Raw genomic sequence first — 14,101 nt, forward strand, 5'->3', positions numbered from 1 at the left:
TTCTGGTCATTCTACTTTTACTCAAGGACATTTTGGTCACAGAAGGTCTACTTGAAACACGAGAATAATTTGCGAGCTCACCCCAAGCATACAGCCATCCCGTAATTTTGGTTCTTCATACTCTGCAGAGAGTTTCCTTTTCTGTAACAGTAAGGAATTTTAGTCAGGATTAAGAACAAAACCTCAAAGAAACCGTCTCTCAGATTCCTGATCTTGTCTTCGTGCAAACAAGCAAGTTTCACCTTCTCTCCTGCAAGTCAATGTGTTCAGTCTTCACCTTACCCACACTCAGAAATGCAGATTCTTCAATGTGTTTTCCAGGACAATGAATAAATTTGCCTCGAATGTAAAGGGTTTCAAATGCTCAGTGATGGATCTTCCCAGGTTCGCATTACCCATCCTGAATCTCCAGCTATACTCAATTAAGATGAATGGGTCAAGTCTCTCCAAGCAGCTCAGGTATTCCTCCTGCAGGCAGGCCTCTAATAGCAGCCAAATTCTATAAAAGGCCATGTGGGAAATCAATGTGCTATTTATGAACTTACCAATATTCCAACCAATGATCCAGGTTTAGTATTAGATGCTGTTCTTCCAATCCTAGGGTCTCCACTGCATGGAGATTTACCTTGCAGGCCCCTATCACCTCCATCACGTTTGTGTAGGGACTGTGTTCAGGGCTTCCTTAACTTTATTTCAGTTTCAGCACACTGAAATTTGATATTCCAATTGCAAGGTTTCATATGCAGTCACCTAGACTCCCTAGGAGCTATTGTCCTTTAAGAAGGATACATTTCACCTGCACATATGGTCACCGTTTGACAGTCAGCAAAGTGCCTCAAGACCTGGACATCGAATCATGAAGGTGTTACCTTACACTTGTCAGACAGTGCAGACGTGTGCCTGCCAGCATTAGTCTAGCTAGTCAAGCTGCTGCTAATCATGAAAGAGCAACAACTTATTTTCTCTTTTATCCAAGTATCAAACCAGTCTGGGATTCTTAAGCAACCATATGGTTGCTGTATTAACATAGGAGCAAAGTGAAGGTAGGTCTGCAGCGCGAGTGCACCCAGCACTGCCCTTCCCCTCCAGCCGCTGGGAGATGTGCTTGCATTAAAGCCCATCCTGCCGGCACACTCACCAGAAAGGGTGTGTGCACAGGGAGAGAGAAGAAAAGATCAACAGGAGGTAGTTATGCAAACAGAATTAAAACAACTTTCCAAAGCAAAGGACTAGGGCTCTCCAGCACGCGTTCGCACTGCTGGGAGAAATAGAAGATATGGACTCAAGTGAGGTCAGGAAAATACTTGGCATTGTCACCAAGTTGAAGTCTAATTACGTTGCCAATATAACTGCAGTCCAGTTTCATTTGAAACAAAGTGATGTCCCATTGCACGTGAAGCTTTCAGATGAAGTCACACAGTATCAAGATACAAAAAACCTGAACTGGCCAATAAAAATAGTAAAGAGAAGCCAGCCAGTAAAACAGAGATCCAAGACAGCACATCTCATCCCCTGCTTCTTCCAGAACTGCTTCAGTTAATCCAGCCATAAGCCAACTTCTTTCTGCCACAAAAATAATTAAAGTCTCCATCAAGAATTCTGGAAAGTCTGATATTCCTGTCCAAAAAACAGATGGGAAGACCCAACATAAACTCCTCTGTCAAGCCACCCCCTAAATCTGATTGTATACTGAAGCTCCTAAGCAAAGAAATTACTTCTATAGGTTTTGCTTAATCTGAAGATGGACAAGAAACTGGTTTGTGGGGAAACTGAACTCTTTTTAACTCCTTACTTTGGGTTTTCATGTTATGTTGCTGGTTGTAACTGCAACACATCTGCTAATGATTACAGCTTCCATTTTACTGCCAAAGTATTATTAGAACTGCTTATTTGCTGTATAGCTCGGGAAAACGAAAAAAAAAAAAAAACAACAAAAAAACAAACCCAACCCTCTTCCATCCTTTATTAATCCTGTCCTCATCTGACACAACAAAAATGTACCAGTCTTTTGCTTACTTTGAAAAATAGGCCTGAAACTCACCACAAGAGCCAAAGCCTTTGTGTATAATCACTTTCCTGATTAACTAGAACAAAAGGCAGAAGGTATCAGTCACTATGCATTACGTTTAGTATTTTGGGGTCTTATTTAAGGCCATTTGAGTGACTTACTTTTTTAAAAGAAATTTTGTTATAACCAAAACCTATGAAAAGTGCCTTTTTTTTTTTTTTTTTTTTTTAAAGGCATTCCCAAGGAATGAAGCCCACAGGGTACCTACAGGACTTATTGGAAGGCCTCAGTAACATCCTTACATCTTCTTGGCCTCAGGTAGTTTCTTGCAGCAGTGCTGAGCTGGTAACCTATTTGGCTGATATAGGAAACCAAATCATTAGAAAGTTTATGTACTCTAATATGAAAAGCAGATTTTCCTTGGAAATATTTTTTGGTGCAGGTTTCAGGGTCCCAAAACTGGCAGTGACTGCATAAACAGAGGAGGTAATGAGTAAAGGCTCCAACCAGCGATGCTGTGTAAATTTTTTTCCTTTTCAGCCTGCCATCCTGGGCTCCAAACAGGGTATGCAGTGGAAACAGAGAATTTAACTATCTGCTGGAGTATGAAGTCTCAGCACAGCAGGATTAGATGAAAAGTGAAAGAGGAGGGAATCTGCAAGCAGCTGGAAATTTCAGAATTGAAGTTTTCAGAGGCCTGGTAGAAAGTCTACTGTTCTAGAATACCTGGCTGTGTCGTATGGCAAACTTAAAGGTAGAATTGCATGTGTCTCAGCTTCTCCCTGCTTACTGATGTGCCTTGTTCCTCTGAGGCCAAATTGCATTTATAGACAAGTAAGTCTTCAAGTCTGTGGTTTCAGTGGTCACATCCCACCCTCTCTCCAGCAGCCAGACTAACAGGGCAGTCTCAGAAGTCCTGGCACAGATTTCATGCCCACAACTACCAAACACGAGGTCCAGACAGACTTGTTCCCTCTCCTGCTCTTGGAGGGGACCTTAATGGTCTTAGCCCCTTGGATACAGGGAACTCAAAACAGCTGCAGATAAGAAACAATCTTTGTAAGGGCTGACCTGTCAACCTTCTGGGACCTCTGTCAATCCTGCCTGTGTGAAGGCTTTGCCCCAGCAAGCAGGCTTGCACTGCTGGGTCTTGCAAGGTGGGTAAATTCCCCTCTCTGGGCTCTCATTCCCATTTCCTGAGAGATTAGAGAACTGTAGAACTAAACAGGTACTATTTTGTTCCACGTCAGGCCAGGTGGAGTGAAGTTTAAAAGGGAATTTGTTTACTTCAGTGGGATGTTCAGAAGATGGCAAATGGGAAAAACCCAGCCCTGCAGATGCTTATTTAAAATACCTGGAGACATCCTATTCACAGCAACAACCCTTCCCCCAGCTTAGAGAAATCTGCAGGTGGGGGAGAGTTGTCCCTCAGACATCAGCTAAAGAAAAGGCAAATGAATGCAAAAGTCAGAGTGGGTGGAATTCAGCTCTCTCCATAAAAAAGAAAAAAAAGAAAGCCCCAAACACATAACTGAAGTAGCCCTGTCAGAATACCGTTTGCCCAAGATTAAGACAAACAATGAGAATAGGAGTAAAAAAAATTAATATAAACCACACAGTACAGCCCAAAGCGTTTGAGAAAATATGCTCTAGAGGGATGATTTCAAACTGGGACTTCACTTTTATTGTGACTGTATCTGGAAAGAAGTTCCTTTAAAACAATTTAAAAGCAAACACTACATAGAGGAGATCAGATAGGTACAATTAAAGAGGGGAATGCTTTAGAGGGATATGACCCCATGACACCTCTGTGAGCGTATTATTTGTTAATCATTCCTTTCCCTCTGTAGAAGACTGAAATGAGGCAGCATTGCTTGGAAAATATTAATTAATTTCTTACTGCACTGAAAACTTCCATGATTAATCTGAAGAAACAGCACTACTAAACTTTAGCAAGGCTTTACAAATGCACTGAAGGTCACTTTAGTATGAAATTCATCTGCTTCCAACTCAAGTGGGGCCCATATAATACAACTTGCCAACCAACTCCTCCAGCCCAACAAGCAAAGCCTCCCTTCTAGCAGAGCTCCTAAGCAGCCTGGAGATGTCCCATGAAAGCTTCAGCAGAGTTCAGCATTGCAAAGGGCACAGTGACACCTGACAGCCGTATTTCAAATGTTGACAATATACGTGTCACCAAGAAGTTAGAGCAAGTACACACTGCAGGTGAAAGCTGGGCAAGGTAACACCGAGCAAGGATGTCTATGGAATGCAGAAGGGCTTCTCACAACAGATGGAAATGTCGCAATACCAATAAAGGGACACTTTCTCCTTGTCACGGGGCTGGGATGTATATTCCCAGCAGCAAAGCAAGAGCCCACTCAATCCTTTGCACAGTCATAAAGCCACAGGTATTTGAGAGGCAACACCGGAGAACAACCTCATTTTCCACACTGACAGAGGACAACTACAAACACCAGAGTTTTAACAACCCTGCTTTGGTACCAGCATAGAGAATTACCTTCCAAGCTCTTAAACACAGAAACACACATCACTTGCCATGTGAGTTACTAGGTGGAGAAGAAGACAGACATTTAGACACCACAAGACGGGAGCATGAATATTACAACACATTCATTATTCAAGCATTTTCTTTTATGTAACAACCCCTTAACCTCAGCTGAGATGCTGGTGTGGTGATGCTCAAACGGCAGGCAGGTCTAGAAACGTCAGTCCCAAACAGCTTATCGTTCTAGCCGGTGTACGGGGCAGCCTTGAACTGCAGCTCAGAGGTAACTGCTTCAGAAATATTGTGGCAGCCTTCCTTGTTGTGCACAGTAAATCTAAGTTAAATTCTTGAAACCCAAATGAGGGCTTCAGCCACACCAACATCCTTTGCCTGCTCAAAATTGAACGGTCAGGAAAAGAAAGCAGCTACCACCTCCTTACCCTCACAGAGGTACACATCTAAAAACTCAACCAGATTAGAAAAAAGAGAGGCTAAGAAACAGCTCATGAAATGGAATTCACCAGGGAGGTCAGGGTAGACTGTCAAGGGCTGCTTCCAGCTTAGTGCAGCTGCTAAAGTCATTAGACAGTGTCACCCCACCCTTGGGCTCCCAGGGGCAAGAGCAGAGGAAGGAGGGCTCCTCCTCATCTCCTGCTGACACAGCTGTTGCTGGTGGCAAAGTAAATCCTCTCCAACCATTCAACATTTTGCAAACAGGCCACTGGAAGAGGGAGCGCCTGTTTGCAGTATTTACAGGGTTGGTCAGGCATTGTGTTCCCAGAAAGGAGCTGATCTCCAGTGAGAACTTGGCTAGAGCAAGCCGTTACATCCAGCTTTAGTGCTCTGCTCTAAGGCTGTCCCAGGCTTCCCCTGGAACAAGCACAGAGCATGGATTAGTCTGAATGTTCCTGTCCATCCTGTCAATATTCTTGACTCCATTTCTACTGACTACTTTGAAACAAGGCACCCAGGCTCTCTCCACAGACACCAGCTTCCAGACAGCTAAACTTTAAATAAATTCCACCCTTTGCAACCAGATGTATCAACAGGATGCTTTGCTTATACCACAGCAAAACAAAGCAAGAGAACAACCAGTGTTGATCACCACATCCAAAAAGCCTGAAAACAGAGCCAAAGCTACTGCTGCAAAGAGACAAGCAAGTGCCATGGACCATCCTTATCCTCATCCCACAGATGGCTCTGAAACTCCATTTGCACAGAGAAGCCCTCCTCTAGCCCATGACCTGTGAGTGTTTGAAGGAGAAAAGCATCTCTGCTTTGCCAGCATTGTCCCTGTTTGGAAGGAAAACTTCCACAAACGTTGTTTTTTAGGACATTAAATGACTTTCCAGTAACTCCTAGCCAAAAATTCCTTATCACCCACCCTGCCTCCTCAGATGGCCTGTGTTTGTCTGCCTTCGTACATACACTGAGCAGAGAATTGTGGCAGGACAGGAACTGATTCATAAATGGATCAAGTATCCACTACTGCAGGGCTGGTGATGAGCCCAGCAAGGCAGGATACAGGGCAAGGCAGCACCACGTGCAGAATAGGGCACTGGAGTCTACTGCCATGGCTTCAGTACAGCCCTTTCCACCTTCTTCCCACCCACCCCCAATAAGGGGTTTAGAGTGATCCTTTCTTGAAATCAGCTGTGCTGATTAGAGAGTTACAAACACCAATGCATAGAGGAGTAGTTACACAAGCTATCCCAGGTATTTAGCGGTGGTCACTTACCTAAACCTGTCCTCTGAGATGAAGCCACTGGTGCTAGAAGAAAGGTCTTCAACCTACTTAAGTGTTTGTTTCTTCTCCTCAAATTCCAGGCAGAGCTCAAGGACTGATGAAGAGAAGGGGCTACTGTATGAAGGACTGTTTACTTTTTATATCACAAGCACGGTCTCTTACAAGGTTTAAAACTCATATACACAGCCATGCTGGGAAGAAATGGAAACATGGAGAACTCAAGTAGCTTTCTCAGAGCAACCAGGGCAGGGTTGGATGTACAAACAGGAATCAAGTCCCACATCATATCTGATGGACCACGTTCTTTTGAAATGCTTTATAAGGAAAAAGAGAGCTTTCCAGGGAAAGCCAGCATGCACAACTGCACCTGAAATAAAGCATGATGTCGATAATTAGCTATACTGTGTCTGGCAACACATCCAAACAGCAGATGCAAAGCTATTGACATTTCATAAGTAAACATGGTAACTGCATTTAGAATTTGGTGCAGGGCTACATCCACATTTGCAGCCTAGGAAACTGCTTGTATGTCACTTATCTCTTAGAATAAACAGAAGTGTAATGGGTTTTGGCCAGCTTTTGCAAGATAATACTAATGCTCAGAAACATTTGCTAGCAGTGGACACAGTGCCAAACTCCCTCATGTACAAAGGATCATGAAGACAACATCCTAGAGAAAAGGGCAAAGCAGCAGATGTCTTTACAGAATTTAAAACAAGAAAACTGTACCACACTACAGAAAAAGGGATTGAAAAAGCCAATGCTACTTGCAAAAGAAAGCATGGCAGAGGGGATGTAGGGATATAAGATTGATCCATGAGATACAAAAAAAGATTTTTCTCTGTTTCTACCAGTACCACTTTAAGGGTGTCACTTTGGCCAAGATGTAGTAGTTCATCATGAAATTTCAATTTGGTACCAAGTAAAACCACTTAACACTAGAAAGCAACACCTTCAAATAAAGGGTGCTGTATTTCCCATGAACAGACAGAAGCCAAGCTCCAAAAGCCCTCAGCCTAAGAAGAGGGGGTTTGCAGTAGAGAAGCCAGTGCATTCCCAGGAGCCAGAATTCTGAGGGATCTGTGGGCTCCCTGTGTCCTTTTCCTAGATCACGATTGCAGTCAGCGAGCAGCACAAGTGAAACCAAATAGTGATGCAGAGCACATTGCCAGGCACAGACTGGTCTTCCAACGCTGCACGGATGACCAGCAAGTACCAAGACCCCTAAAGCCAGTACACCCAGACAAGCAGAGACCTTCCTTGTGGCAACACTTCAGTGCTGCATCCCATGCCCCAGCTACAGAGGGGAGAAGAGCAGCCTCCCTTCCCAGAGATCCCTTTGGGTCCCAATAAAGTTATGCTAGCCATAACAGCTTTGTTTTATGTATTGCGTGTAATATAATATTGGAAATTATGCAATTGTAAAGGAAATAGCTACAATCCTCCTCAGCCCAGGCAAAAACACCATCCCACGATGGCTTCGCCGCAGACACGGCTCCTGAAGGCTGAGGGAAGAGCCCCTGTCCCGCCCGCGAGCAGAGCGGCAGCGGAGGCAGAGGTACTCGGGAGTAAGCTTATACTTTGCCGTCTGTCAGGTTTTCCATTGCAAACACTGCTGCTGCAGTTTATAGCTTGACTGTTTCAAGCCACATCCATGCAAAACTTGGCAGAGAGGGAGCTGCTTTGGTCCAGTCCCTCCCCTTCTACCTTAAAGAAATCTGTGTTGGATTCCTCCTTTAAAGTCACAACATTTCATTTCTGCAGCAGAAATACATTTTTAAGTCATTCCACAAGGCTTTTTTGGTTAAGATTTAAAAGCAGCCTATGTACTTGACAGAGAAGACTTGAGTCAACTATTCACACTGTTATTCTGAAACAGCTCGGAGATGTTTAGATAGGGTTGGACAGTGCAGGTTGGTTACGCGGTGCATTTAAACAAACCACAGTCACTTCCAACAAGGAACACAACCCTACAGCCTGTTCCCAGACACCATCTGGAGAGACTGTAAACCTCCATTTTTCTCCTGATGTATTTGTGACTCTTGCTACATGCAGATTTTCCTCCTCAGCTGAGGAAAAAATAAAGAAGTAGATATCTATCAGATATATCAGGTACATTGTAGGTCTTCTGTTCACATAGCCAGGATTCAGAGGGTCTGAAGGACAATTTTTGCTGAACCAATATAGATATTTGCTGCAAAAACCAGGTGTCAAAGTCTGAGAGCTGGTACATTACTAAATAATTTGTTCTGAAGTATAGAAATCCTACAGATTTCTTTCAGTCTAGCATGATTTGCTTCTGTGGCAATTGCAGCAACAGTCAGGCTACAGTGACCCATGGGCTTCATAACTAAGATCAAGAGTTTCGGAAATCATTCACCACATATGCTACATTGACCTTGCTTTTAAGTCATAATACCGAACAGAATTTTCAACTCAAAGTGATGTCCAAGTCATAAATTTCATTGGCACAATAACGAAGACAACCTTATCCAACACTTCTAGTGAACGAGAAAACTAAGTACAAGACAAGGTCCTACCAAATGGGTTTGCACATATTTGACTATGAGATGCTTTAAATCCCATCTCTGATATGGGAAAAGTAACACTGAATAATGCTGTACAGTAAATGCAACACATTTACATCAGATGAAGTTAATGTAGTTTGATGATAACCAGATAAGACTTCAATAAATCAAATGCCAGATTCCACCCCACCCTCTCCCCCCCAAACTGGCCTTTGAAAGCAGAGCTTGCTTTCTTCCAGGGGGGTGCACAATCTGGAAGCAAACTTCAGAGGAGATGGTAACTCTAGCTCAGGCCCTGGAAGCATTCAGAAGGAAACATCCAGCAGGACATGAAACAGACACCATCCTTTGGAAACAACTTTTGAGCTTCTTTGTGTAAAAAAAGTATAGGGCCATCTGGCCAGTAAAGCAAAGGTGTTTCTTCCCTGCAAAGTCATTCAACAGAGCAGAGTTAAGGTTTCTCCCACTCTGGGGAAACAAAAGAACCATTTAAGTGTCCCTAGGCATCAACATGCAGCCCTATTCAGGCAAGGCTTTTGAAATCAAGCAGTCATCCATACTGTCCAGTGTATACATCCACATACATCTAGCTTCCCCATAGTGCAGTTAAAAAACCCAAACCCAGACATATTATATGCTATATGCATGCATATATACAAGGAAATTTGAGATACTGCCTCAGGAGCACATCCAGTGCGCACTGCCCAGTCTGATGGGACTTCTTAGCCACACAGCTAACAAGCTATCTAGCCAGATTTTCTTCCCTTCATTGAATAAATTGTTCCTGCTGCAGGTGACATCTGTAACACCTCACATCACCTTTACCTGCCTGGATCAGAAGAACTACCCTAATTTATAAAATCACAACTGAAGTTTCACAACACTTATCAAGCCAGCATAACCATACAATCAGATGAATTACCACACATATGCATAGTCCAATAATTTTCTTAAAAAGTGTATCCCCATGTTCTTAGAAGTCATAGCCACATCTTCTAGGCATGTTTTCCTACACTAGACAGATACCCAATTCAAACAGTAACTTACAAGTTTTAAAAGCTGACATCCAAGAAAATTTTTCTAGTTTCATTACATGCCATTTATAGGTTCAACTTTAGCTGAAGAGACAAGAAGCCAGAGTATTAAAATAATTCCTGTGGTATCCCTAACCCAGGAGAAAGTGAGAATGTATGTTTGTAGTCCTGTTCTTGGAACAACTAAAACATGAATTCCCTGCCAACAGAGTTTAGACAAGTATCTAAGAGAGTTTAGACAAGAGCAAATGCTGCTCTCTCCATCACCAATCTGCGACTTTTTAAAAAAATATATAACTATATCAGTATTACATATATATAGAGAGAGAAATAAAAAGGACAAGATCATAGCATGGAGTTTAGGGCTTCAGATTTCCTTCCTTGTTTAAATGGACATTAAGAAATCTAGCTGCTAAGCATCAGAATATGGTTTTAAGGGCTGTAATCCAAGTTCAAGGATGTTTCCTTAGACAAGTCATATTTCTGGACCCACTAATTAAATTCAAACCCTGACGCTGTCCATTTATATCTCCACATACCATGTGGTTCAATACAATATGATGTGAACTGTGCAAGGCAGAGAGGACACATTAAAAGAAAACACAAAGGAACTGTAATTTGGAATTCAGACACTTCTTGCATTATTTAACAGCCTAATTCCCTTGGCTCCATAAGCCATTATCCAAGACAGGGATATCATGGATATGAATATAAGTTACCACAATAACCAGGCTTGTTCTGACAGCAGGAACACCCACTATTGACAACAAGAAGCCCTCAGGCTTGGAAGCGAGGATGCTTGTCCACTAGCCCAGGCTCACTTTGAGAAGACATTTCTTCCCCTTCAATTGTAACGATTGTTTCAAAGTCGGTCAGATGAGCATTTTGGCCTCCGGTAGTTTTGCAAGTGATACAGTCAGTACTCAAGAGACAGGCATTTCTATTTGGACTAGCCAGTGCATTTCCACACACTACCCATTTGGACACCACACCAAATCACTGGGCAACTGACTGCACTGCGTTCAGCCAAAGCAGCATTAGGCTTTCACACAGCAGAGGAATAACCACTCCATTAAAAGAAAGAAGAAAAAAAAAAAATAATGCATGGTCATCACTGTGGATAACCTGACTCAGACCTCTGGAAGATGGACTTGAAGCCCAGATCAGGGTGTCCTGGTTCCCTGAGCTCTGGCATGTCCGGCACGCTCCAGAGCCATGAGCTCTGTGTGTGGAGCCACCAGTACATCAGCCTTCCCTTGAGCAGCTCCAAATGCCAGCAGCTCCTCTGGATGAAGACACACAAGTCACGAGTGGGCTGGAAACCAGTCCTGGACAACAGCTTTGGATTAAAACACATGGAACGCTGGAGGGGAGGATGTGAGCTGCTGAAGACAGGCAGTTACTCAAACCAGCTGCTAACCCGCTCCAACCACTCACATGTACACAGTCTCATGTATTTGTTCAGAGTGACTCAAAGCTACCAGACATCCAAGAGTTAAAGAATAAGAAAAGATATCTATACAAACACTTGCCAAAAATCTAATTTTCCAAGTGGAAGCTGGTTATTCCAGGGATGGCAGAAAAAGAGATTTCATCTTGCTTTTACATGACAGGCTCTGCCTCCTTGCCTCAAAATTCTCCAATTAACACTTCTGCAAGAAGTTTTGAAACTGTGCATGGCCACGTATTTATCTACGCACATTCTCTCCCTTCCCTACTGAGCTCTGGGCCACGAGCTAAGCTGTCAAGCCAAGTTTCATCCCAAGCAATTTTTAAACACTCATCCTATAAATCCTCCAAAAAGGCAGTTAGTAATGGAAATCCTGACAGAGACTTGAAGAGACAGCAGAGCAACTGTATCAGTCTACTATACATCAGCTTCATTAGCTGCAGATCCTTTTCTCCTTCACCTTCATTTTCCATTAGTGTATTTTGGCTAATTAATGCACAAAACCTATGAAACATTCTTACAGTAGAAGGCAACATTTGGCCCTTAGCCCAAATCAACATTAAGAAACTTCAACATCCTCAGCCAGACATAGTAACTGTACCAGATGGAATGAACATACAGCTACAAGTAGCGATGAAGAAACCGAAAGAAGAGGAACACATGCAAAAATCACACCATTGGAAGAGGGAAAAAGCAGCAAACGTGTCTTACCACTTTCGTTTTTCTCTATGACATCCACGACCTCTCCAGCCTGCAGGCTGATCTCAGAGTTCTCCTGCTTCTCATAGTTGGACACCACCACATATTGCTCCAGGATCATGGGTTCAGAGCTAGCATCAGCACCTGGGGAAGGGAAAAAGCAAGCTGTAAGCCAGCTTCCAGCCATGGCTCCTCGAGAGCGACCTCCGTCCATCCGATTCACGACAGGCCAACTTGTCGCCAGAGCCAAACGAATCAGCAAACAACCTTGGCTGGCAGCATATCCCCAAATGGCTGGCCATATAGAAACAGCCTCCTCTGGCCCACAACCCAGCAGCACAGAGGGACATTGGAAAAAAGAAGAAGAAAAAAGGGGAGGAAAAAAATACAAAAAGGAGCAAAAACAGTGATTTAGTTGCAAAGTTTCATGACGGATTCTGAAAATAAACCTCTTCCCAACATGGTTTCCACAATCCTTGCTCCCATTCAGAGAGAAAAATCCTGGGCAGAAGCAGCATAAATCCACAGCTGAGCCATCCCCCCAGTAAACCCAAAGAAAAAACAGCTCTCCCCTTGGCAGCTCAGCTCCTTCTCCACTCTAAAGGCTCGAGCTGAGAGTGAAGAGGGGGCTGTAGATGCCAATCATATTCGTCTGCACTGCAGCCCTTAAATAGAAACACATGAGAAGGATTGAAAGAGAGGGAGGTGGGGTGGAGGGAGAGAGGGGAGGGCGGGGAAGAGTGTTTACTTGAAACAGAAGAAAAAAAGTTATAGCTCCAGATCCTTGCTCAAACAGGGCCGCCCCCCGCCAGCTCCGCAGTTCCGCATTCCCCACGGCAGAGCAGCCCGAGCGGGACAGGGCACAGAGCGCTCTGGCTTCCCCCTCTCCATCGCCCTTCGGTGCCTTTTCGGAGCCCTTGGAGCCAACCTCTCAAGTGGTTTGGTTTCTCTTTGCACCAAGGGCTTTCGGCTGTCAGTGCCATTTATGAATGAGTGTAGGCTCTTGCACAAACATGGGTGAAAAAAAGGCAAAAAAATAACCATTCTCCTCCCTTCCCCCACACTCCTGGAGTAGTTTCGTGTGTTTTTTTTTGATTTCTGACTTTTTCACCCCCAAACTGAAATCGTGTACTGCGGGGTGGAGCCACGAGGCAGGCAGGCATGCTGCGGTGCCAGATGTGGAGAGGGAATCTCCTCACGCTGCTGCTCACTATACGAGACACATCTCGGTTCTCTGGGACAACATAAACAGTGCGGCTGGGGCTGCTGCACCCCCAAACCCGGGCACAGACTGACCGTGCTCTGCCTGGAAACCACCTTGAGTCGTGGAAGTCTTTAAGACATGAGAGTTTCTCATTTTGCCCTCCCTCATACACTCTTTAAAGTGTCAAACCAGAGCAAAAAGCACCTACAATTTCTGTCTGAGAGCCACCAGACACATATCTTAATGCAAAATTATTTTACAGGTTTCCTGAATTATAGCTATGTGTGTTAGGGCAGAGCGGTTTGGGCCAACAGCATTATTATACACTTTACATAGTAAGAGGCAGTTCCTGTCTCTCTAGATTAAGACACGCGTGGAAAGGAAAGATGGCAGCAGATGTACGACTTGCTGCAAGTCCCATTTGATGGGATGAGGGCAGAGCCAGGAGCAGGCTCCAGGTCTCCTGAATCTCTGATGACAAATTGGCTACAAGAGACGGGAAGGAAGCAGCACGGTCTGAAACCGTCCACCGGACAAGTCAGGGGACTGACAGCCAAGCACAGGATGCTCAGCACTGTATATCCAAACGCAGTATGTTCATGTGCAGTTGGGCTGAAGATGCAAAGTGATTCTACAGACAAATAATTAGCATCTCTGCCAAGAGAGAGGTAAAGAGTACATCAGCCATTAAAACAGCATCCTGTGAAATGAAAATCCTAGGGCAAAAAGTAATTAATTCAACCATTTCCTGAAAGGAAACACTATCACAATGCCTCCCTTTGGACCAGACTTAAGAAATCCAGAAAATTAGAAGACTTCCTTGCTCCCTAAGCATGCCTCTGACTCTCCTCAGGTTACGTAGGTTAATTTTCTTTAAAAAGGAGTCAGCTCCTCTAGAAGTTTGTGTTTAAGAGATTTAACT

The 14,101-nt window shown here is 43.8% G+C and overlaps 1 protein-coding gene across 2 annotated transcripts in view; it reads right to left on the reverse strand.

Moving 5' to 3' along the window:
* The window catches only part of SH3PXD2A (SH3 and PX domains 2A), a 266,448-nt gene that overhangs the window by 62,056 nt on the left and 190,291 nt on the right, over nt 1–14,101 (reverse strand). For both annotated transcript variants that reach the window (XM_082052261.1, XM_082052262.1), the window contains one exon: nt 11,988–12,119. In XM_082052261.1, the coding sequence (XP_081908387.1) occupies nt 11,988–12,119 (132 nt within the window). The remainder of the gene's footprint in view (nt 1–11,987; nt 12,120–14,101) is intronic.

Source organism: Streptopelia decaocto (genome assembly GCF_964273445.1).
Source record: "Streptopelia decaocto genome assembly, chromosome: 5".
Taxonomy (NCBI): domain Eukaryota; kingdom Metazoa; phylum Chordata; class Aves; order Columbiformes; family Columbidae; genus Streptopelia; species Streptopelia decaocto.